The sequence below is a fragment of the Pan paniscus genome, chromosome 22, assembly GCF_029289425.2.
Source record: "Pan paniscus chromosome 22, NHGRI_mPanPan1-v2.0_pri, whole genome shotgun sequence".
Lineage (NCBI taxonomy): Eukaryota > Metazoa > Chordata > Mammalia > Primates > Hominidae > Pan > Pan paniscus.
In genome coordinates this window covers 26711690-26737165 of record NC_073271.2, presented here as the reverse complement: position 1 = coordinate 26737165, position 25476 = coordinate 26711690, and the positions used below count along the sequence as shown (strand labels likewise).

Genomic DNA, 25476 nt, shown 5'->3' with positions numbered 1-25476 from the left:
AGCTTTGTTATCCTTCAGGAAGTGGGAGTCCTCCTCTGGTATTGAGAACCTGGCACAGTGTTGTACACACCATGGAGTGAGGTATTTGCATAAAGCAACTGAAAATGGACACGAGGAACACATAATTACATATGTGAGTTTCGAATTCTGTTCAGAAGGCAACTGGATGAAGCAGGTGCCTAATGCAGAGAGCGAACCCCTCTCTCTTTTTTCCTTTTTTTTCAGACACGGTCTCACTCTCTTGCCCAGGTTGGAGTGTAGTGACATGATCTCGGCTCACTGCAACCTCCGCCTCCCAGATTCAAGTGATTCTCCTGCCTTAGCCTCCTGGAGTACCTGGGATTACAGGCGTGGACCACCACGCCCAGCTAACTTTTGTATTTTTAGTAGAGATGGGGTTGCACCATATTGGCCAGGCTGGTCTCCAACTCCTGACCTCAGGTGATCTGCCTGACTCGGCCTCCCAAAGTGCTGGGATTACAGGCATCAGCCACTGCTCCCAGCCCACAGAACACCTCTCTCTAGTGAAAGAGCTTAGATTCTCTCCAAGAAGAAGCTATCAATCAGATTAGGCTTTAAGATGAACAGCATTTGAAGTACTTCTCACTGACAGGCTGGATAGCAGATGTAAGAAGCAAAAGAGGTGGATTTGAAAAAAACGAATAGAGAAGACACAGTGATGTGTCTAGTTGACTGAGACATAGCTACACAATGATATTCACATGGAATTGCTTGAAGGATAGCATAGCTAAATATGGCTGAAGTAATGCATATATACATCATGTATTAAGCAGTTATTGTATTCCATTTTGAAGAAATGGTTTTGATCTGTTTAACAGAATGATCAAACAGCGATGAATATAATTTGTTTCTCAGTCTATTCACAGTCATAATATAGACGAGTGAGACACTGGGAATGTCCATATTTCCTCTTATGCAAAAGCTATGCTCTATCCCGAGTACTCCACACAGAGCATACAGACAGACAGCCAATACTCTGGGCAAAATAACTTTACTTGTATATCAAGACTTTTGTGATAGTTCATTCCTACTTCCACATTCTGCTATAAAAAATAAGAAATTCTAGAAAGACATGAAATTTTCAACATGATTCATTGTCATTCATTTATTTATTCAAAATATTTATTAGGCGGCAACTATTCTAGCTGCAGGGCTGCGATCCTTTATCAATGATAGTGTGTGGAATAATGTGTTTTTTTATTATTCATCACTTGAGAATGTGTCAGTTAGGCAAGAGACTTTGAGAAAAATCCACTGTATCAGATAAAACACTGGAGGAGGATATTTTAAATCAGTTGTTGATGTAGTAAAATAGGGCTTCTTAAAATGTGGGAAAAAATACATTTCCCACATCATGCCATTAAAAGTTTTAAAAATAATGAATACTTTTCTTTGAACTCTCTGGAGTGCTTGCATCACGTGTATTGATATTTAAGAATATTGTGTGAATCATACATAGGATGTTGAGAAACATTGCTCCTCACTGATGTTTTATGAATTGGAGATTCCTATTCCTTATTAGGTTGGCTTGGAGAAGAAAACTAGAATAATTAAGGCCAGGTGCGGTGGCTCACGCCTGTAATCCCAGCACTTTGGGAGGCCAAGGTAGGTGGATCACCTGAGGTCAGGAGTTCGAAATTAGCCTGGCCAACATGGTGAAACCCAGTCTCTACTAAAAATACAAAAAATTAGCAGGGCCTGGTGGCATTTGCCTGTAATTCCAGCTACTTGGGAGGCTGAGGCAGGAGGATCACTTGAACCCAGGAGATGGAGAATACAGTGAGCTGAGATCGCACAACTGCACTCCAGCCTGGGCAACAAGAGTGAAACTCTGTCTCAAAAAAAAAGAAAAAAGCTAGAATAATTCAAAAAAGCAGTTTTGTTTTCTTTAAATTAGAAATTGGATGAACAAGGTTAATATATCCCAATGCAAGTGAAAGGCGGACCTGAGATATGTGTTGTCCTCTTTTGCTATAGAACTGAGAGGAGCAGCAAGAAGTGTGGAAAGCAGAAAAGACAATTTCTATCCACCTGAAGGCACAGATCTGAATGAGACAACCTAGCTGTGGGGTTTTAGAAAGATAGCCCTAGCATATGTTAACAGGAAATGGGACTATTATTGTGTGAAATGACATTTTGCTTGCTTACGTATAGGTAATAATGCTGCCTGTAGGTACATTTGAAAGTAGCTTTTATACCCATGTTATTATAATGGACTGATGATTTTATGCTTATCTTTTTTGAAACAGTGTCATCTCAGAATAGCATGAAAGGCAGCACCCAAAAGCAGTTCCTCACAGTTCTATACAAATTAATGTGAATAAAGTAGAACCATCCTGAATATGAGAAAACAACCCATTAAAATAGAACTTAAATTTTTTTCATATGAAAGATACTGATTAAAAATATAAAATAAATTTATTGGTAGCACAATATTAAAGATAAAACTTACCTATAATTTTTGACGCATTTTTGGCTCTCTTCATGAATTCAGAAGCATGACAGGTCTGAACTTTGTGTTCTTCAAGTTCACCAGGATGAGCTATCAGAGTTTGTATAGCAAATATAATTACTCACGTGAAAAATTATAGAAACAGAATCAGGAAATCAAGCTGGAGGAGTGCAGTAGACTGAACTGCTCTAGGTGTTCCTCAGTGGAATCCATGGTGTCATTACCTGGCAGAGTAAGATGAGTGGCAGCCATGTCTGCACCTGCCATACTCAGCCACAGCCACAGTCCTTCCCATAGTCACAGCCACAGCCAAGCCGCAGCCCAGGCCACCAGAAAGATGGCTGTAGTAGGACATGGTGTTCAGAAGTGGATGTTTCAGTTGTGGATCAGGGAAATATTTTTCTCAGTTTGAATGTCACCATCTGCAAATGCAATTTTATACAGCTTCAATAGTGTATGAGGCAGTTCGGTTTCATATTTCAGAGAAAGCTGAATAATAAAACTTGACAAAATTTATTTCAGTAAGTACAGATATCCTAATAAAAATGTAACTATTTTGTCTGAAACTCAGTAATAATGTTACACGCCCTTAATTAGAAGATGCTTCCTGTGTCTTGGTGATCTTCTCACTCTTGTTTGTTATTAAAGTCTAGACTCAGGTTCCTTAAAATGTTAACAATATGCAAGCCCTCTGATCCAAATTTTTTTCTTTACTTGTAAGGATTTCTACTGGTGAGTCAAATATGCAAACAGAAACTGGAAGTATATTTATTTGAGTGAGGAAGTGATACAAGTGGAAAGTTATCTGAAGTAAAATATCTTGTAAATTACACAATTTCTTTCCTTGGGGTAAACAACTTTTCATCCCAAATAATATTTTATATTGATTATTAACAGTGAACTGACCACATTTACAATAAAATGCTAATATAAAGTCACATATTTATTTTTTTTATCTTGAGAGTCTATTTGTTAGCATGATTTTGCCTCTATGTCAGATCACTGTAAACATTTATTTAGAAATCGAAGTATTGGTGTGAGATCTCTCACATCTCACCTCTCAGGTTCCCGTATTTTCACATTTGTTTTGATGTTCTCTTTGGACTTCTCCAGGAAAGCGTTTTTGAGACAGTGGAAAATAAATATATGAAATAGGGTAGTGGATCCATATAGCAGTCACCTGGGGGAATAAGGAGTATTTGTTGTAAACAAGTAAGGACACACATCTGAGGACTAAGATAAGTACTTAGTACATACATCTAAGTAAACACACATCTAAGTGCTAAGCTTGACCTAGAGGACTTCCTGTTCCAACTTTTAGCTTAAATATTTACATTTAATAATTTGGTGCTTTTTCTGACAAACTTAAAACCAATAGATGTTGTTATTTAAAAAAAAGAAAACATACAGTGGATCTCTTATTGCCTAAACAAGATCACACACTAATCTGCAGTAACAAGCAAGTGGACATACATAAATATATATGTACATTTTAAAAGGTGCTTATATATTAAAAAGAATTTTATTATGATGTTTTGATATAACTGACCTGAGATGTTCATTATAGTACTATGCTGGTTACCAATATTGTTTGCCAAACTTGATGGACTCTAGTGGTAATAAAGATGAATAGTTGCTTTGTTATCACTATTCTCCCCTTCTTTGAATATAATAGTTCTTTTTTTATGCTGGGCATGATCAACTTAGGAAAAAAATCCTCTAAATTTCCCAAGCTTCTTTGAAACCCACTCTAGTCATGTGATGAAGTTCTGAACAATGCATAAAATTTAAGGTATAATATGACGGCTTTCTGGATCCTTCCTTAAGATTCAAGTTGCATGGAGTCTACCATCTTCTTTGTATATTTCTTGGTCCTCTTCCCTAGGACACAAATGCCACCATCTTTGACTATGAAGATGAAGGTCACATCTTATAAATGATGAAGCAATGATTTAGAATGAGTCTGGGTCACTGAGGACTAGAAACCAGCTAGAGATGACTTAAATCCAGACTTTGATTATGTGAAAGAGAAATACATTCTTAAAATGTATACTATTTCTATCACTTGCAATAAATTCTACTCCTATCTAATACAACAATATAGAAAAAGGAATGAGAAAATTCTGCTAGGAACCAAATTTTAGACAGTGTTTCCACTTAAAAATTAAATATATCCCTGGGAACGATGGCAGCAAATATAAGAAAAGAAAAGCCATGGGCTATATTATTCTCTTTGAAAAGAACCTCGTTTATTCTATACAGATTAATTGCCCCTAGAAAGTGAATTTTAAGTGGGGTTAGTCACTTGAGTTCTTATATTTGAGATATTGAAGACTTTGTCACTTTTCTTTTAAAATTCTTGTTGGAATATGTATCTATTATTTGAACCGTACTTTTTAAAACCAACACACAGAGAGTCAAAGAGCATAGTGTTATTTCCTAATTAAATAACTCCCATATTTGAGGATTTAAACCAAAATATTTCAGGCATGCTTCTGTCTCAAGTAACCTACCACCAAGAAATAATGGTGGATAGGATTAGTTTGGAGTAATGATTTTAAAACTCTTCGATCATAAAAGAACTTACTGAGGATCTTGAAAAGCCATTGTTTATGTGTTATATTTACTGATATTCATCTTTTTAAAATTAAAATTGATGATTTAAAAATATGAGTTAATCAATTTCAAAATAAGTCATAATTTCATATTTTTAGAAACATAATTTTTTTAGAGCAAAAACTTCTTAGGAATAGTGGAATGTTTTACATGTTTGGTCAATCTCTTTAATGTCTGGCTTAATGGAAGACAGTTTCTCATATCTGATTTAGCTTTTAGTCTGTTGTGATAACATGCATATATCTGGAAAATTCCACTGTTCATTCATGTATGTATGGCAGTAAAAATGAAAAATATATTATGAAAATAATTTTGCCCTTATCGAGACCTCAAAAGGGTCTTTGGTTCCCACACGTGTCCCTAGACCACACCTTGAGAAAATTTGGTCGAGAGCAGTGATCTTCAAACTTGTGAGATGAGAAAACCACACTGTAAATATTTTGAACCTGCATTCCCAATTTCAATTCAACCATTTATTTATAAATTTTATACATGTGTTATTGCTAATAATCATTAGCAATAACACATATACAATATGTATAATAGTAAATATATTATTTTAGGTATGTTTTGATATTTTTGAAAATTTTGTTTAAGAACTGGCAATGCATACATTTGGAGTTCTGTTTCTAGATTCATTTTATTCTAATTACTGGAAAAGATATATTGTTTGCTGTATTCATTAAATCATGATACAAACTTTTAATCCCATTATCTAGTTGTATAACTTGTTTTTTAAATTTCCCTAATATAGGTTCCTTAATGTCAATAGTTTATTTTTACAGATTAATTGAGAAGTTTGATTTTCATACCATGTGGTAAAAACTCACTAAAACTCTTTTGTTTGGAAAAAATGTAAAACCCAATTAGAATATTCTAATAGTACACAAATACCAGTTTTATAAAGTATACAACTAGATAAAATTTAGTAATATTACAACAGAAACAATCTTGAATATTCATGAAAAGATGCTCTCTCCCAACATAGCAGCATGCCTAGAATACTTTAGGAGCTGTTGCATGAATGCAATGAAATATGAAATGAACTTCATTATCAAAATCGCCTATCATAAAGAGATTTCCTATAAAGACATCCAGGTTCCCAGACATGGCACAGCACTTCCTGTATACAGGATCTATATCAACAACATCAGGCAACTGAGAGGCTTCATAGTGATGAAGCTACCAGAAGGCAGACAACTTGGAAAACTCATGGAAGCCACAACTTAAAATGTGTATGTGTTTTTATGTGCTCTGGAGAAACAAGGACAGTCAGCAGCATGCAGCCACCAGCCTTAGGTGTGTAGCTTGTCAAGCTACAAGTAGAAATTATTTGAAGAGAAAGCAATCAACTGTGTCCCTACCGAAGCTCAGTTTTAAATAGTGTGAGAAATATATAGAAGGACAAAAAATAGGAAAATGAAATAAGATGTAGTGTCAACCCCTTGGGATAGTAATTATGCACAGGTTTCCATCTTACCATCATCCACATGCAAAGTTGACAATGAAAATAATAAACATGAAAACACACTATATTTGCGAACAGACTAAATTTATTTAAAGGACTTAAGAATCAAAGAATTGCATTTTAAAACATATTCTTTATCATCTTGCACAACAGAACCAGAGAAAGACAGCATCTGTAGTTCTTTGATAATAGCCTAGTTTAGGTTTCTGCTATTTTGAAGACACAGGATCTGATGAACAAGAGCAGCATGAGAATCCAAGTTTCACAAGCAGACAAATCTGGTGAGCTCTAGAATTGTTCAGTAGAAACCATATGACCAATATCTTCCATAGCAAGATGGACAGCAGTAGCCATTTCCATAGCCTCCATAGCCACCATAACCACATCCATAGCCACGATAACCACAGCCATAGCCACAGCCAAGCCCACCATACCCATAGCCACCATAATAGTTGCTGTAGTAAATCATGGTGTCAGAAATGGATGGTTCAGGTGTAGAAGAGGATGTTCTTGAATTTGAACATCTCCATCTTCACAGGTCTTTTATACTTCCTCAGTAGTAGGTGTGGCAAATCACAGGCAATGTTGCTCTTATTATGAATTATTTTGGGTTGACCGCTAAGACCGCCAAGGCAACACTCCCATAAATCTCTTTTCATTAGGCATAGTGAAGCCTTCATAGCTAGGATTCCTCTAGTGTTGTGTCAAGATTTTCACAATCAAAGAATGTGATTTGAATGACAGATTTTTTTTTTAACCTGGTTTTAACATCCTTTTTTCCTGAGAGCACATACTAAAATTTCATGGTGAGGTTCTATGAAATAACAGAAACTATGCAAATCTCATCTGATTCAAATTGGTTTTGGCTTGTTAATTCCTTTACATTCATCTACCAGTTGCAGTTGAAGAAGTCTGTCTGCATGGCTTTGGGGAGACAGATGTGCCTAAGGAGCAAGTCTTTCGAGTATGAGATCTGTAATATTGCCCAATATTTCTTCAGAGATAGAACAGTTTATTTCACTTTAAATACATAAGTCAGGTAACATTTTTACAGGATACAACTTTACAAACGTACAAATGCACTTTATTTTACTGTTATACCAAATTCTATCTTGATTCATTATTTCCACTAAATGGCAAAACATTTATTCTTGTCCCTTTCAGGTAAACTCAACAAAATTCAATCACTTTCTGGTTGTCAGTATTAAAATACAATTGCAATAAAGACATTACCACTCCTCATTCTCTGCCTGAGGTGTGCTTCGATGTGCAGTGATATGCTGTTGGTTTTGAGGAGGACCATACCTGTTCTGCACTGACACCTGTAGATGGCATAACACATATTGCCATTTTCCATTGCCATAAAAATAAAACTCTGTGCAATCCATTACCTAGCATGAAGTGTTACATCCTTGGGTCTCTACAGCCAGAACAGTCTTTGGTTGTAGTAAGGAAATCAATGAGTCTCCACTCAGATCCACCTGGGTGAGAACCAATCATTGTATCTCCCCCTGCTTGTGCTATGTGTGTTGGGGAACTCGGTAGGACTTGCCCCTTCTCAGTAAAACCAGGATGTGACTTTCTCTGTTTTTAGATGTACATCCTCAATGCAGAGTTTCTCTTCCCTTCAGCTTCAAGGACATAATGCCCCTAAATGAGAACTTAAGCATGCCTGAGTTCTCTTATTCAATTGATCAACTCTCTACTGAAGCTTCTATCCAGAAAAACAGGGATGGGATGAAATAAGTAAAGACAGCAAAATTTTTTCTAGTATTCTGGTTCCTACTATGAACCAAACACTATTCAAAGTGTCTGGTATGTATCAAAAGATTTGATTTTCTAAATTTCCTTGTGGGGTAGGTATCATTATTACAATCCCATTTGCAGATAGGGCAGCTGAAGCATGTAGTTAACAGTGGTCAGACAGCTATGGATAGTAGAGGTAAAATTTGAGCCTAGAAAGCACATTACAGATATTTTACTCTTATTTACTATATTCAACTCACTCTTATAAAGTCATCTTACTAAGAATATAAATCCAGAGGGCTACTTGACTTAATCACTCAATTTAGCTCTGATCTTCACTGCTTTGAAAAAAGATTAGGTTATAGTAACATGTTCCTCATAGTCTCATATTTTGCCAAAGACTTCTTGTTTGATGGTGGAAATATACTAGGTTGCATGAAAAGATACTTCTGCCAGTATTATTGTTTTAAATATGAAAATACCTATACTTACTTTTGAGCCAGAACACAAATATAACAAATGCCTTGAAATTTCAGGAAAATTTTTATAAAAATACAATTTTATAAATAAAATGAAACCTCATTGATTACGAATTTGAAACTATGGGAAAGAACTATTGTTTTAAAACAGTCACAAAAGGAAATATTGATGTGAGAAAGAAAAGTATAGTTTTCTCATGCCTGGTATTTTAGAATTTCAAACTGTTGGCTTTGTGTCAACAGTCTCTGGAAGCTGAGTGACACTTTCTGGCTTTTAAAAGAAAACCATCTCTCATGTGAAAATGAGAAGAATTCCTAAAGGAAAACAATGGGTTTGGAGCAGCAGGAAAGAGATGGAGAAACTCAAGCTCAAGGGAGATTACCATGACTTGTTGAATGTCAGCAAAAATAAGGTAAAATTATTGGTTGTTTAGAACAGGTCAGTTTGTTTACTAAAATGCTATTTCTTGCCATAAAGGCTGGTTGGAAAATGGTAATTTGAATGTCTGGTGTGAGTAGAGTTTTAAAGATCAGACAGTTGATGCTCATTAAAGATGCACAAATGTTTCAGATGTGGCTAAACAATAGAAAATGTTCTAAATGCCACAAGGCCACGATTGAAAACCAAGAGTCAACAAATTACTCATGCTGGTCCTTCAAATTAGCCAATGGCATGACTTGTGTATGGTTCCCACCCACACTGAGGCATATAAAAGGCCCTCTGCAGGGGAAGTGTTCATACTGAAGTCACCTACACTTCCTCCTACCCAAGGACAACCCCCACAACCAACACCATGTGTGGCAGCTACTATGGAAACTACTATGGCACCCCTGGCTATGGGTTCTGTGGCTATGGAGGCCTGGGCTATGGCTATGGAGGCCTGGGCTGTGGAGATGGCTCCTGCTGTGGCTGTGGCTTCCGCAGACTGGGCTGTGGCTATGGCTATGGCTCCCGCTCCCTCTGTGGCTATGGCTATGGATGTGGCTCTGGCTCTGGCTACTATTATTGAGGATGCTGTGGGAGACTCTCACCCTCTATCCTGTGATACTGAGATTCACTAATTCTGAAGCCCACATGTTCTGAGATTTTCCCTTGAGTGATGATATCCTGCAATGGAAGTCTAATATGGTCTGTTGTTGAGCTACCATCTAACCTACAAATATCTTGAATTTCTATCATGAAACGGGATAAGGTAAAATTCACCTGTCAGTTCTCCTTTCATCAGAATGATGGTGTCACAGCATCTGCCTTGATGACTTTATGATGGAGCTTTTTTCTCTGTTCACCTAATAAACACATTTAATCCAGAAGAGAAACCTGGTGTTTATGTCAATCATTTAATATTTAAAATTTCTTACCAATAGTTTTTGTTTCAGTTTGCATGAAAGCTAACAATTAAATTCTTTGGGAGATATTTTTCTTACAATTTCTAGAGAGGTTTCTTTGCCAATTCAAAGCTCAATTGTTTTAGAAAAGTAAGCTTTTTAATAAATTTCAGTTTCCTCCTTTGCTTCTAGGGGAAGAATTTATGTTGTGCTGAGTAATTCTCAATACTAAATTAAGTACCTATCATTTATATGTTGGGTTATGCATTGCCTGCTGTCTGTCACATAACAAAGAAAAAATTTAATTTTCCCAAGGCTTCTTGTGCATATCTCCTAAAATAAATGAATGCTTGTTACTATATCCTTCATTTTGAATCTTCCATTTTAAAGAAACTATTTTTTAATGAGACATAACCAAAGGAATAGTTTTATAATCTAGTATACTCTAAGCTAGTAATAGGTTATAAAGCTATTTGACCTGCATGGTGGGCCATAATAATTAAATAAAAACACTATTTCAGGTATAAACCGAGAAGCTTCAAAGTCTCACAAGGCTGCAATTCAAGATCTTAAATGGGGCTGTGATTGTACCCAGGGCTTAGCTGGGGAAGGATCCATTTCCAAGGTCATGCCTTTGTTAGCAGAATTCAGTTCCTTGCAGTTGTAGGACTAAAGGGCTCATTTTCTTGTTGGCCATTTGTTGCAGTGCCTTGCAAGCTATCTTTTGGAGGCAACCCTCAGCTCCAAAAGGATGCTCACAGTTCCTTGTCAAAGAGGTTTTGAAACATAATTGCTTGTTTTTCAAAACCAGCAAGGGGGGGCAAGAGACTCCAGCAAGATGGGTACTATAGTCTTATGTAACATAATCACATAAACACACATAATCATAAACATTCACCATATTCTATTGGCTAAAAGCAACAGGTCTCACCCTCACTCACAGAGAGGGGCTTACACAAGAGTATGGACATGTGGAGGCAGCAATCACTGGGTATGTTGATTCTTCTCACTGCAAATTCAGTGCATACAGTAGTTTTCCCTTAACCATAATTTCAGTTTCTGTAGTTTCAGTTACCCAAGATCAGCCACTGTGAGAAAATATTAAACTATTTTCAGAGAGAGAGAGAGAGATGGGTGGGGAGAGAGAAAGACCGTATTTACATAACTTGTTTTTACAGTAATTGTTATACGTTCCTTCTATTATTAGATATTGTTGTTAATCTCTTACTGTGACTATTTTGTAAATTAAACTTTATCACAGGTATGTATGTATACAGAAAAAACATACTATATATAGGCTTTGTTACTATCTTGGTTTCAAGTATTCACTGGGCATCTTGGAACTTATCCTTTGGGATAAGTGGGGATGACTATACACCCTTCATAATAGGAATTAGGAAGTTGTCCTTCATTTTCAGTGCTCTTCGACAATGTGTACAATATTGGGATTGCTTTGTCTTTAAATATTTGGTAGAAGTCTCCTGAGAAATCATCTGGGTTTGGGCTTTTCTGTTGTTAATTTTTATTTTTCTTCTTTATTTAAAAACTGTCCCTTAAAGTCCTTTTTTAAAAAACTTTGGCCGGGTGCTGTGGCTCATGCCTGTAATCCCAGCACTTTGGGAGGCCTAGGCGCTCAGATCATGAGGTCAGGAGATTGAGATAATCCTGGCCAAGATGGTGAAACCCTGTCTCTACAAAAAATACAAAAATTAGCTGGATGTGGTGGTGCGTGCCTGTAATCCCAGCTACTCGGGAGGCTGAGGCAGGAGAATCGCTTGAACATGGAAGTTGGAGCTTGCAGTGAGCCGAGATTGCGTCACTGCACTCCAGCCTGGGGAGAGAGTGAGGCTCAGTCTCAAAAAAAAAAAAACCAAAACAAACAAACAAAAAAACAGAAACAAACAAAAACACTTTTATTTTAGGTTCGGGGTACACATGCAGGTTTGCTACTTAGGTAATTTGTGTCACAGTGTCATAGGGGTTTGTTGTACAGATTATTTCATCACCCAGGTAATAAGCTAGTACCCATTAGTTGTTTTTCCTGCTTCTCTCTCTCCTTCCACCTTCCACCCTCTGCTAGTCCCCATTGTGTGCCCTCTATGTGTCCATGTGTTCTCATCGTTTAGCTCCCACTTATAAGTGAGAACATGCCGTGTTTGGTTTTCTGTTCCTGAGTTAGTTTGCTGAGGATAATGGCCTCCACCTCTATTCGTGTCCCTGCAAAGGGCATGATCTCCTCCATTTTTATGGCTGCATAGTATTCCATGGTATATGTGTACCACATTTTCTTTATCTAGTCTATCATTGATGGACATTCATGTTGATTCCAAGTCTTTGCTATTGTGCATAGTGCTGTAATGAACATATCCATGCATGTGTCTTTATAATAGAATGATTTATAGTCATTTGAGTATATACCCAGTAATGGGATTGCTGGGTCAAATAGTAGTTCTGTATTTAGGTCTTCTAGGAATCACCAAAGTCTTCCACAAGGACTGAACTAATTTACATTCCCACCAAGTGTATAAAAGCATTCTTTTTTCTCCACAACCTCGCCAGCATCTTTTATTTTTTGACTTCTTAATATTAATAATAGCCATTCTGACTGGTGTGAGATGGTATCTCATTGTGGTTTTGATTTGCATTTCTCTAATGAACAGTAACGTTGAACATTTTTTCATATGATTGTAGGCCGCATATATGTCTTTTTTGAGGAGGGTCTGTTCATTCTTTTCATTAACTTTAAGGAAATGAATCTGTTTATGATTTCTAAGTTGAAAGGTGTCCATTTTGGTCATCTGCACTTCTCCAGGACATTATCAATTTATGTACATAGAGCTCTGAAACCCAGTCTTATATGGTATTTCAAATGTCTTCTGTTTCAATGTTTATTTCCCTCTTACTATTAATTGTGCATATGGTTTCTCGATTTTTTTCTTTGATCAAGTTAGCAGGTAGTTTACAAGTTTTGTTAATCTTTCAAATAATAGCATTTCATGTCATTACATGTATTTTTTCTTTTTGTACCTCATTAATATCTCCTTCTGTATTTATTATTTTAATCTTTCTGTATTTTTCATTTACTTAATTGTCCCTTGGGAAATATTTGAGCTAAAACATAATTCATATTACATAATTAATGAAATATAATTAATATTTCATAATATTAATTTACTTTCTTCTATTTTTACTGATAACATGTCAGTGCTGTGAATTGTTCCTAACCACTTTAAAAATATTTCTCATAGGCCCTGTTACAGATTATCTAAACTATCATTAATTATTGAAAACCGGTAATTATATTTGTATGTCTTCTTTCAACCAAGAACATTTTTTTAAATACAAGGCTTGTTACTTTCCAGGTTAAAGGATTTTTCTGTTCTTTGTTCTTGTTAGTAGTTATTAATATTGTTGTGTGACATCAGAGTACCTTTCCCATTATTTCTGTTTTATAAAACGAATCTTTTCTGCTGGACATTATGTATGACCTTTGTGTGGATGTCCCATGAGAACTGGAGAAAAAAGGTATATTATTTATTATCAGGGCATAAAGGTCATTATTATCAAGGCATAAAGGTCAGTCTATATAAATGAGAGCTACCTTTTGAATATATTGTTTAGATCTCATCTCTGCTTGTTTATTTTTTCCACTTGATCTGTCTTGTTCCAAGAGTGCTGCTTATCAGTGTGTTTCTACTTATGTCTCTCAGTGGCATGTATCTGGTATCTGTGTCTTCATAAAGGGGGTCTTAGCATTATTTGGTGCATAAATATACATATATATAATAGATATCTTGTGATTTGCGTGTCTCTTGCTTGGTAAGTTTTCTTCTTTATCACTTTTAATGCCTTTTCCCTCATTTCTATCTATCTGACAGTGGAGTTGTTATGTTTTCTATTGGGACTTTTTTCCCCAGACACCTTTGTGCATGGCTTTAATTTTGCATTTTGAAATCATTTTGTTTCAGGTGTTTATATAAAACATATAGTTAGGCTTAGTTCAACAGCCAAATTTAAAATGTTTATTTTAATTAATTAAATTCACATGTATTGCCATGACTGGTATGTTTGGTCCTATTCTTTATGCTTTAATGAATACCCACAAAAATAAAAAAAATTTTTAAATGGTATTTTGATGGTTGGTAGTTATATTAGTGGCTATCTGGTTACCTTTGTATATATACTAATTTTAATGTTCTCTGTTCCCTCTTTTTAAATTTAGCATTTTATTATCTGACACAATAGCTTATATTAATATTATTTAACTTCCTCTCTTGTCTATAAAACAACAATTAGCTTGTTCTCTTTTCCTCTTCCATTCTTCTTTTATTATCCCTTTGTCATTTAGTTGGATTATAACTACTTTTCCATCACAAAATATATTATTTATGTATTATTAATCCTCCCATCTAATCCCTGTATTTGGTAGCACACCAAATTCATATCATCACACACATACATTCATACCAAAACACATGTGTTTGTATCCCCACACACTCACAGACACACACATACACACATATGTATTCAATACTTTGCTTAACACTTCCCATTCATCCCTTGATTGGATGATGCTCACCCTCTAGGGTGTTACTCTATATGGGCTTGTGGATGCAAAAATGTCTACTTTTTGTATGTAGGAAACTGTTGTTCTAATCCATTGATACATGGAGGGCAGCTTTGTTAAATATAAAGATCTTGGATCACGCTTTCTTTTATTAGGTTCTTTAAAATGCTTTTCTTTTTGTCTTTCTTTGAATGTCACTTTTGAAAATTCCGATTAATAGCCTAATTATTTTCCTATTGTAAATTATGTAATGGTTTTCCTGAGAGCTTTCAGTGTTTGTTTATCATTGAAATCTAATATTTTAATAGTGTTTATATTATAATTGGTAATTCTAGATTAATATTCACTGTCCCTATTTAGGACATGTCAATAAGTAATTCAAGTGAAAGAAGAAAACAAAACAAAACAAAATTAACACCCCAAATATCATAGCTAAACCATGACCAGTAAAGACAAAGGAAAAGATCTTGAAAGCAGCAAGAAAGGCCAGCTGTGGTGGCTAACACCTGTAATCCCAGCACTTTGGGAAGTGGAGGTGGGAGAATCACTTGAGGCCTCGAGTTTGAGACCAGCCTTTATAAGATAGTGAGACCCTGTCTCTAGTAAAATTACAAAAATTAGCCAGGTGTGGTGGTGCAAGTCTGTAGCCTCAGCTACTCGGGAGGTTGGGGCAGGAGAATTTCTTGAACCTGGGAGGCAGAGGTTGCAGTGAGAAGAGATCATGCCACTGAATTCCAGCCTGGGTGACAGAATGAAACCTGTCTCAACAAACAAACAAACAAACAAACAACCCAAAGCCACATGAGTTTTGAGTTTTACTTTTAAGTCCTTAATCCATCTTGAGTTAATTTTTGCATAAGGTGCAAGGAAGGGGTCCAGTTTCAATTTTCTGCATATGGTTAGCTAGTTCTCCCAGCACTGTTTTTTAAATAGGGAATCATTTTCCTGTTGCTTGCTTTTGCCAGGTTTGCTGAAAGTCAGTTGGTTTTAGGTGTGTGGTCTTATTTCTGAGTTCTGCGTTCTGTCCCATTGATCTTTGTGTCTGTTCTTGTACAAGTACTATGCTGTTTTGATTACTATAGTTTTGTAGTTTTGAAGTTGGGTAGCATGATGCCTCCATCTTTGTTCTTTTTGTTTAGGATTATCTTGGTTATTTGGGCTCTTTTATTGTTTCATATACATTTTAAAATAGTTTTTTCTAATTGTGTGAAGAATGTCAACAGTAGTTTCACGGAAATAGCATTGAATCTATAAATTACTTTGTGCAGTATGGCCATTTTCACATTATTGATTCTTCTTATCCATGAGCATCGAATGTTTTTTCATTAGTTTGTGTCCTCTCTGATTTCTTTGAGCAGTGGTTTGTAGTTCTCCTTGAAGAAGTCCTTCACTTCCCTTGTTAGCTGCATTCCTAGATATTTTATTCTCTTTGTAGCAATTGTGAATGGGAGTTCATTCATGATATGACTATCTGCTTGTCTGTTGTTGATATATAGAAATGCTAATGAATTTTGCACGTTGATTTTGTATCCTGAGACTTTGCCAAAGTTGCTTATCAGCTTAAGAAGCTTTTGGGCTAAAACGATGAGGTTTTCTAAACAAGGCATCATTCTTCAGTATGCCAATTGCATTTTTCAACTCCAGAATTTATGCTTGACACTTTTTAATTATTTTAACCTCTGTTAAGTTTATCTGATAGAATTCTGAATTAATTCTTTGTGTTATCTTCAATTTCTTTGAGTTTCCTCAACCCATCTATTTTGAATTCTCTCTCTGAAAGGTCACATATCTCTGTTTCTCCAGGCTTGGTTGCCAGTGGCTTATTTAGTTCATTTGGTGGTGTCATGTTTTCCTGGATGGTGTTGTCGCTAGTAGGAATTCTTCAGTGTCTGGGCATTAGAGAGTTAGGTATTTATTGTAGTCCTCACTGCCTGGGCTTATTTGTAGCTGTCCTTCTTGAGAAGGCTTTCCAGATATTTGAAAGGACCTGGGTGCTGTGATCTAAGCTGTTTCTACTTTTGGGGGCACCTCAAGCCCAGTAATGCTGTGGTTCTTGCAGACTCATAGAAGTACTTTCTTGATGTCTCCCAGACAAGATCTGGGAGAATTCTCTGGACTACCAGGCAGAAACTCTTGTTTTCTTCTATTTTTTTCTCCCAAATATACAGAGTTTTTGTTTCTGTTCTGAGTCACTAAAAGCTGGGGGTGGAGTGACACAGGCACCACTATGGCCAACACCACTATGACTGCACTGGGTCAATCCTGAAGCTAGTACGGTGCTAAGAGTCTCACCCAAGGCCTGCTGTAACCACTCCCTGGCTACTGCCTATGTTTGCTCAGGCCCTGGTGCTCTTCAATCAGCAGGTGGCAAAGCCAGCCAGGCCTGTGTCCTTCCCTTCAGGACAGTGAAGTTCCCCAGGCCTCAGGTGGGTCTAGAAATGCCATCTGAGTGTCAAGGACTAGAGTCAACAACTTTGGAAGTTTTCCTGGTATTCTATTGTATTGTGGCTGAGCTGGCACTCAAACCACAAGACACAGTCCTTCCCACTCTTCCCTTCCTTTCCAAAGATGAGGAGCCTCATCTTGTAGCCACTGCCACCCCTGGCCATGAGGAGTATTGACAGAGTACCTCCTGTATTCCCCTCAGGCCCAAGTTTCCTTAGGTCAGCTGTGGTGAATGCTGCCTTGCCTAGGACTCACCCTTTAGGGCAATGGATTCCTCTCTGGCCCGGGGCAGGCCCAGCAATGCCATCCAAGTGTCAAGTCTTAGATTCAGGGACCCGCAAGAGCCTGCTTGGTGCTCTATCCCCTTGTGGCAGTGTTGGTACCTAAGGTGTGAGATAAAGTCCCCTTTACTTTGTCTTCTGCTTTTCTGAAGCTGAAGGAGTTTTGCCCTGTAACCACCACAGCTGGGAATGTACTGAGTCTCACCTGAAGCCAGCAAATCTCAGAGGCTCACCAAGGCCCTCAATGTAGTACCTGGGTATCACTGCTAGTTATCCAGGACTCTAGGGCTCTTTAGTTAACAGGTGATAAATGCTGGGTCCTTTCCTTCAAGGCGGTAGTTTCCCTTCTGACCCAGGGTGTGTCTAGAAATGTTGTCTGCAAGCTAGGCCCTGGAAAGGGGGCCTCACAACTCTGCTGCCCTATTCTGCTGTGGTTGAGCTGGCATCCAAGATACAAGACAAAGTCCTCCCCTCAAAGAGAAGGAAGAGGACTCTTTTGGAGCTGTGAGCTGTGTAGCCCCTAAGGTTATGGAAGAGATGAAGCCAACATTCCCTTCGCTGTCCAAACGGTGTCTCAGTATGTTGCATTCTCCCCTCCCCTCCAGTCCACTGGCTGTTGGCCTGGTTCAGCCCTAGGACTTTCCTAGAAGTTGCAGTCCTTATGGCCTTGATTGTCTTTCAAGCTTACTTAGAGAGACAGAACACTTTGGCCCTTGATGGAGAGGTTTGCAGGCACTCAAGTTTGGACCACAGGGATCGGTGATTCCTGTCTGGTCAGGCCTGGTGTAAATGCTCCCTTGTGTCCGTGAGTGTCAGCTGAGTTTGCCTTGGCTTTCCTTTCTGCTCTAACAGAACAACACTGAGTTTAATGCCTCACAATTGCTGTGTTCTCTGTCCTCCAGCACCCAGAGATGCTCTCTGCACCAGGCTGCCCTTGTTGGGGATGTGGGGAGGTTGGCATCAGCAATCCAGGACTGTCTCTTCTATCTGTTCAGTACCTCCTTCAGCAGTATGAAGTAAAACCAGGTACTAGGAGTGTTTACCTTATTTTTGGTTCTTATGAAGGTGCTTTTTTTTTTGGTGTAGATAGTTGTTAACTTGCTGTCCTTGTTGGGGGAAGGGAGGCAATTGGTGGAGCTTTCTATCTTGCCATCTTGCTCTGCCTCTGCCTCTCATTTGTTTCTTGAAGCATGGTTTCCTTTTGTACTTTGAACATATGTAAATGGCTAAAATATTTTTCTGGTATGTCTAACATCCGGATGCTCTCAGAGACAGTTTCTGTTGCTTGATTTTTCACTGGCATATGGGTCACATATTCCTGTTTCTTGCATCTTCTCTCTCTTTCTTTCTCAACTGGACATTTTAGATTTTATATTGTATAAACTGTAGATATTCTCTCCCCTCTGCTCCAGAGCTTATTGTTTCCTTATTTGCTTAGAGACTAGGCTGGGCTATGTTATTGAGTTCAGCATGAAACTTTTGATGTTATTCCTTAAAAGGCACAGCTACAGCATGTGTACTGTATTTCTGAGGTTTTGTCTGAACCGTCTTAGATTTTCTCTTTCCTTCCACTCTCCGATAAGCAGTTGGACTTTGTTGGTATTACACTCAGCTGTTAGACACAATAATTTTTAGGGGATTGTGTCATTATTTTTGACAATGCTCTTGGATGTAAACTGCTTCACAATCTGATTCAATTAAATTTAGACTCATAACACAATTTTCGTATAAAATACAGTTATTGTTTATAGTAGCTATGCTGTATATTAGATATCTTGAACTTATTCATCTTATAACTGAAGGTTCATACTCTTTGAATAACATTTTCCATTCCCCCAACTTCCAGTCCTGGCAACTACCATACTACTCTGTGTCTTATCAGTTTACTAACAGAGTAGATATTAAGGGTACTCACCACAGGGGTGGAAAAGGTAATCATGTAAGGTTATGGATATATTAACTAGGTTGTTTGTGGTAATTATTTTAATATGTGTGTGTATAAAATCACATTGTATATATTAAATACACACATTTTTATTTGTCAATGACACCTCAATAAAGCTGGAAAAAATGAATAAATTTGAATTCTTTGTCAAAGTTTTTGAGGCCAGTCTGAAATCTGCTCTGAACCCAGAAGGGCTTCTCCTGGCTATCTTTTCTGGTTCTCTCTGATACACTTGCTGGCCTATGGTTTAGTTGGTTGCTTTCAGGGTATATTAGTCCATTCTCACACTGGTGATAAAGACATACCCGAGACTGGGTAATTTATAAAGAAAAAGAGGTTTAATGAACTCACAGTTTCACATGGCTGGGGAGACCTCACAATCATGGCAGGAGGCAAAAGGCATGTCTTACATGGCAGCAGGCAAGAGAGAATGAAAGCTAAGTGAAAAGGACAACCTCTTATAAAATCATCAGATCTTGTGAGACTTATTCACTACCACGAGAACAGTATAGGGGAAAACACCCGCATGATTCAATTATCTCCCTATGGGTCCCTCCCAAAACACATGGAAATTATGAGAGCTACAATTCAAGGTAATATTTGGGTGGGAACACAGCCAAACCATATCACATGGTGAAACCAGTTTTCTCTTAATTACTTATCACCAAAATCGCCATTGTTTCAAAGTCTAAACTTAAGTTAAATCTTCTACACACTCTTCTAAATCAGCTAGTTCACTTGAGAAAAGATTCAGATCTCTATGTTCTTATGGCTTGCCTTTTGTCTGTGCAAAATATTGAAGCAACTACTCCAGAACTGGGAATAGGAACAACTACTTGCTTATTTTCTCATAGAGACATAACATCATTACTAGCACTCTCTGGGTTTGGGCAGTAGCTTCTAGTTTTTTAAGCTTGCAATATCTGTCATGAAAAATCTCTCTTATGAATGATCAGGGTGGTGGAGAGAGTGATAGGAGCTTAAGATAACTGGCCTGTCATGCCTTTGGTAGATCCCTGGCACTACAAGTGGGAAAAAGGTAGAGGAATGGAGACACATACCTCTTGGTCAGATTCACTTGGACTTTAGCCACTGCCACACAGAACTGGACATGAGATATGCTAATCACCTGCACACAGAGGAGAGATACTGTAGCCCTTCAGATGGGGATAGAAGAAGCACTATAAATTGGTCTCACTACCCAGAGTGGTGGGTCTGTCATGGTGAGCTGGAGGAGGAAGTATGAAAAGAGCTGATTGTGAACAAGTGAATGAAGACTCTCGCTAACCCTATATTTAGTAGATTTTCTTGAATAAATGTGTCTTTATTTGCTGTGTGGCCTTAGGATAATTACCAAAGACTTTAATTTTTCTAAAGTATATACTAAGTCTGATGAGGGCTTGATATTTGATGAGCAGTTTTCTGAGTATGATGGGTTATTGAGTCCAAAGTCAGGTTTTACAGAGTTCTTACTCTGGCTTTTTTGACCATGCTAAAATAGGACATTCTGGGAATCTGACTCCTAAGATTCCTGCCCACTATGGCAGGACAAAAGCCAAGGCTGTGACAAAGATGCTTTCTTCAGTCTCCCTTCAGTTTCACTGCCTGTCAATACTTGGAGATGTCAGAGTGATACGGCTCTATATGTTGTCTGTCTTTAATTGATGAACAATTTTTAAAAATTCTTTATTATTGTTTCGTCTAGATGTTTTAAAAAATCATGTATTTGGAAGCTAGTTAAGAGTTTAGCCAACTTCATACTATAATAGCCATTAACAAAGTAATTTTGTATGAATATTTTATTAGTTGTAGAAACTCCAAATTCTAACATTAGTCACTAACAGATTAGAAGATATTTTTGCTTTATATTTTTATCAATGTCGACTGATAAATAATAAGTAGAGTGAATAAAGAACAGCTTTGCTTAACTTGAGCACGGCTGGCAAACTGAAGTCTATATTTTTCAGCTTGTATTTTGGGTCAGACTTGTGTCTTCAAGAAGAAAGTATCACCTGAGGTAGCAGATATTGACCTTGATAAAAGGGTCACAGAAACATACTTAAATTTGATGGACTCTCTGTGGCCACATGGGAATGACACTTGGAAGTGCTGTCTATGCAGCCACCAGGCATAGGATGAGTTCAAGAGTATATTTTTTCAGAGTTAAAAGAAACAGCCATAATATAGGATTTAGAGAAAAAGTTACAGCTATCTAGAGCCAAAAATGCAACTAAGTATCAAGAAATGTAATGTATGTGCAACAGAATAAAGTGATGAGAAGGGAGGTACTATTTTTGCCAATGATTTTAGCCAAATATTGGATACACTGAAGATGAGGCTTTGACAGATCAAAGTAAATTATAGTACCACTTGGCTTTGCCCATGAAAACACATTTTATCAAAGTACTATTGGTCAGACCTAACACATCCACATCATCAACTGTAAGTTTCCAGTGGGTCAGCAACCTTACATATGTGCTCCTGAACACACACACACAATCACAAATAATATAGGTAGTCTAGATAAATAAATATAGGTAGGAAAATGCTGTAGGTTTGCAAAATAAATTACCTTTGATGACAAATAAATTTAGACTTTTTCCCAAATGAAAATGCTTAAGATTATTTGTACTTAATCATATACTAGTAACACAACATCAAAGGTTCTTTTTTCGTTTGATTAAATTTTTGGAACTTCCAGCTAATTGATCAAATAAATTATGACATGGCAATGTGGGCTAAATTTTAGTGGTCACTCTTTGAACAGAAAAAAACATCGTTATTATAAATAACACGGGAAGAAAACATAGCTCATAAGAGAATGGCCTAAACAGATCAGCAATCTCTAATTTCTCAGAAGCAGCCAGAAAACCAAGATCTTTCATAACACCATGGGCAGTAACAGGCATAGCCATAGCCACTATGACCACAGCCATAGCTGCAGCCCAGGCCTCCTTTGGCATAGCCCTGGCCACCATGGTAGTTGTTATCAAAGCTCATGGTTTCAAGAAAGGTAGGCTCAGTTGTACAGCAGGATCAGATTCTAGAGTTTTAAGTTTACAGAGTTTTAAGTTTAAAGTTTTAAGCTTATAATAAGGGCTTTAAATACCACATGAATGGTATGTGGGACAAATCACAGGCACTGTTAGATTCACATTCCACACTAATTAGCATTGAAACCATCTAAAATATTCCTTGTAATCAATACATCCAAGACAACTTTGCTGTTTCTCAGGAATGTTGAATATAATGAAATAATGTACCTTTAATAAGAGATCCATCTCCTATTTTGATGACTTGTTTATTTCAGATGTCAAATTTAAACTACATTACCAGCAACCAAGAGTAACCCACATGGCTTCCACTTTTTGTTGTTGTTGTTGTTGTTGTTGTTGTTGTTGTGAGACAGAGACTAGCTCTGTTGCCTGACTGGAGTGCAGTGGCACAATCTCACTGCAACCTCCACCTCCTGATTTCAAGTGATTCTCCTGGATTCTCTGCCTCAGCCTTCTGAGTAGCTTGTGCGTGCCACCACGCCCAGCTAATTTTTGTATTTTTAGCAGAGATGGGGTTTCACCATGTTGGCCAGGATGGTCTTGATCTCCTGACCTCATGATCCGCCCACCTCGGCCTCCCAAAGCCTGAGGTTATGGACGTGATGGCTTCCATTTTTTAAAAATCCTACTTTCACCCAATAATATCCTTCAGCCTAAATACATATATGCAGACTTGGGAATAAGAGTGTAGCTCCAAAGTGATAAGGAAGGATGATAAGCGTGTAAGAGAAGTCATGGTGGCAGCATTCACTTGTAAAATGTTGAGTGATAAGGTGTTTCATCACTCTTTGTGGAGCAATATCATTCTCTTTGGTTTATACTTCACATGTAGCTATCATTTTATATATGATTCTAAACCATGGCAAAGACTTTGATTTTTGACTTCATTGATTCTCGGTGTATAGTAAGAAAAGGACTTCTATTAAAAATCTGAATTTTAAAACAATTCCAGAATTACTCAAAGATTTATTGGCATCATGACTCCCTGAGATGGCACAAGACAAGAGTTACATCTCTTCCCAAATGTATAACCTCAATCTACATACGAGGAAACCTCAGACAGATTCAACTGGGGAATATTCCACAAAATATCTGGCTCTCTAAAATTGTAAGGTCATAAAAGCCAAGAAAAGACGAATGAACCATGAGCAATTGGAGGTGACTAAGAAGTACAAAAACCAAATGCCATGTGAATTGGATCCAAGAACAGAAAAAAAGAACATTAAAATAAACATGTGAATAGTGCTACAATGAACCATGGTCCTAGAACTTAAAATAAAATAAGTTAATAATAACAGAAAAATGGTAAAATAAAGTCTGCAGTTTAGTTAAGAATACTGTACCCAGTTAATTTCTTTGGTTTGATAAGTGGATTATGGTTATGAAAGATATTAATATTAGGGGATGTTGAATGATGGATATATGGAAATTTTCTATACTATTTTGACAACTGTCTCTATGCCTGAGATTATTTTAAGATAAGAAGTTAAAAGAGAATATAAAACTATTGTTCCATTTCATTGACTTGGTCATTTATTAATTCTTTTATAAATCAAGAGAATAACTTACATTTTCTTGTTCTTCCGTAGAGGTTGAACATAAAGGAAAATTAGACTCACTGGTATAAGTAGAAAAATACAACAAATTTTTCTCAGATCTGGTTTTCTAGAATTTTTAATTAGTTGAATTATTATCAACATCATGGCTTTAGTATAGAAAAGACACTAAATCCCTGAAAAAAGTATTATTTGGATAAAGAGAGAAGAAATACTAAAAAAGGCAAAGTTATTCTTTGTTGAATGTTGTGCAAAAGAGTAAAATTAATTGGGGCCTAGAGCAAATAAGAGTGTAACTAACAAAAGTCTTTCTTGATGTAAAGGATGGCTATAGAAAGTCTAGTTTGAGGCAGGATTATATGAGTGTGAGTGTGTGAGGTCTCCTTTCATCAGAGCCCTCAATCAGATAAGGGGAGCCCAAATTGCAAGGCCAAACAAAACAAGCCTCCTTAATACCTCTGCAGCATTATCTTACAATTGAGAAAAAAGAAACTAATTATATTAGTCAAAAAATTAGCCAATGGTATGCTACCTCTGCTGGATCATTCCCATCCTGAGGCATATAAAAGGCCTTCTACAGGAAGTATCCATACTGAAGTCACCTACACTCCTTCCTACCCAAGGACAACCTCCACAACCATCACGATGTGTGGCAGCTACTACGGAAACTACTATGGCGACCATGGCTATGGGTGCTGCGGCTACGAAGGCCTAGGCTATGGCTATGGAAGCCTGGGCTGTGGCTATGGCTCCTGCTGTGGCTATGGTTATGGCTACGGCTCCCGCTTCTTCTGTGGCTGTGGCTATGGATGCGGCTCTGGCTACTACTACTGAGGACACCGTGGGAGACTCATCCTCCATCCTGTGACATCGGGATTCCCCAATTCCGAACCCCGTATGCTCTGAGCTCGGGGCTGGATGAAGATTATCTTATATTAAAAGTTTCTGATGTGATTTATCTGAAGACTGACCCCCCCCCCACCCCCAGTACGCTCTGGATCTAGTATTTTCAACTTCCTTTTCTGCATTTAATGCATGAAAATTAAAATAATGTAAAATTCATCCTATGAACTCCTGTGGTCTCTCATCAAGATGATGCTGTTATAGATCTTGCTTTTTGATTTTCACGCAGGAACTTATTTTCTGATTTCCTAATACACTTTTTCAATCTGGAATTACCATCCTGATTTTCTTTTCATTAGTATCCAGTATTTATCTTTTTAGCTTTTTTCCCTATTTATGTTATCCTAACAATGTCTCAACGTAACCCATGTTATCACTGCTTCAATAGAATAGAAAAGCGAGCATGAACAGAGCAGAAAACCGTGCATCATTTATGGGTTATTTGCATATGAAAATCATTTACTGTCAAACTTGTTCTATGTAGTTCATATCACAACTCTACATAAATAATTTATATTTATAATCTAAATAACCATAATTAAGTAGCATTTATTAGCCGTTTAGCATAGAGCAATCACTGTGCCAAGTTTTTAACGTACATCATCTCAAATGAGC

The 25476-nt window shown here is 37.2% G+C and overlaps 5 protein-coding genes across 5 annotated transcripts; 2 read left to right on the top strand and 3 right to left on the bottom strand.

Moving 5' to 3' along the window:
* Nucleotides 1-2635: 2635 nt before the first annotated feature.
* LOC112438083 (putative keratin-associated protein 20-4) lies at nucleotides 2636-2859 on the bottom strand. The gene has a single exon (XM_024926971.3). The coding sequence runs from the start codon at nucleotides 2826-2828 to the stop codon at nucleotides 2694-2696; it is 135 nt and encodes a 44-aa protein (XP_024782739.1). The 5' UTR covers nucleotides 2829-2859; the 3' UTR covers nucleotides 2636-2693.
* A 3922-nt stretch (nucleotides 2860-6781) lies between these two features.
* On the bottom strand, nucleotides 6782-7056 carry LOC130541099 (keratin-associated protein 20-1). The gene has a single exon (XM_057300935.1). The coding sequence runs from the start codon at nucleotides 7024-7026 to the stop codon at nucleotides 6856-6858; it is 171 nt and encodes a 56-aa protein (XP_057156918.1). The 5' UTR covers nucleotides 7027-7056; the 3' UTR covers nucleotides 6782-6855.
* A 2174-nt stretch (nucleotides 7057-9230) lies between these two features.
* LOC130541098 (keratin-associated protein 6-1) lies at nucleotides 9231-10049 on the top strand. Its single transcript, XM_057300934.2, has one exon. The coding sequence runs from the start codon at nucleotides 9577-9579 to the stop codon at nucleotides 9790-9792; it is 216 nt and encodes a 71-aa protein (XP_057156917.1). The 5' UTR covers nucleotides 9231-9576; the 3' UTR covers nucleotides 9793-10049.
* Nucleotides 10050-22067: 12018 nt separating this feature from the next.
* On the bottom strand, nucleotides 22068-22380 carry LOC112438076 (keratin-associated protein 22-1). The gene has a single exon (XM_024926962.3). The coding sequence runs from the start codon at nucleotides 22344-22346 to the stop codon at nucleotides 22200-22202; it is 147 nt and encodes a 48-aa protein (XP_024782730.1). The 5' UTR covers nucleotides 22347-22380; the 3' UTR covers nucleotides 22068-22199.
* Nucleotides 22381-24357: 1977 nt separating this feature from the next.
* Nucleotides 24358-24913, top strand: LOC130541097 (keratin-associated protein 6-2). Its single transcript, XM_057300933.1, has one exon. The coding sequence runs from the start codon at nucleotides 24484-24486 to the stop codon at nucleotides 24790-24792; it is 309 nt and encodes a 102-aa protein (XP_057156916.1). The 5' UTR covers nucleotides 24358-24483; the 3' UTR covers nucleotides 24793-24913.
* The last annotated feature ends 563 nt before the right edge of the window (nucleotides 24914-25476 follow it).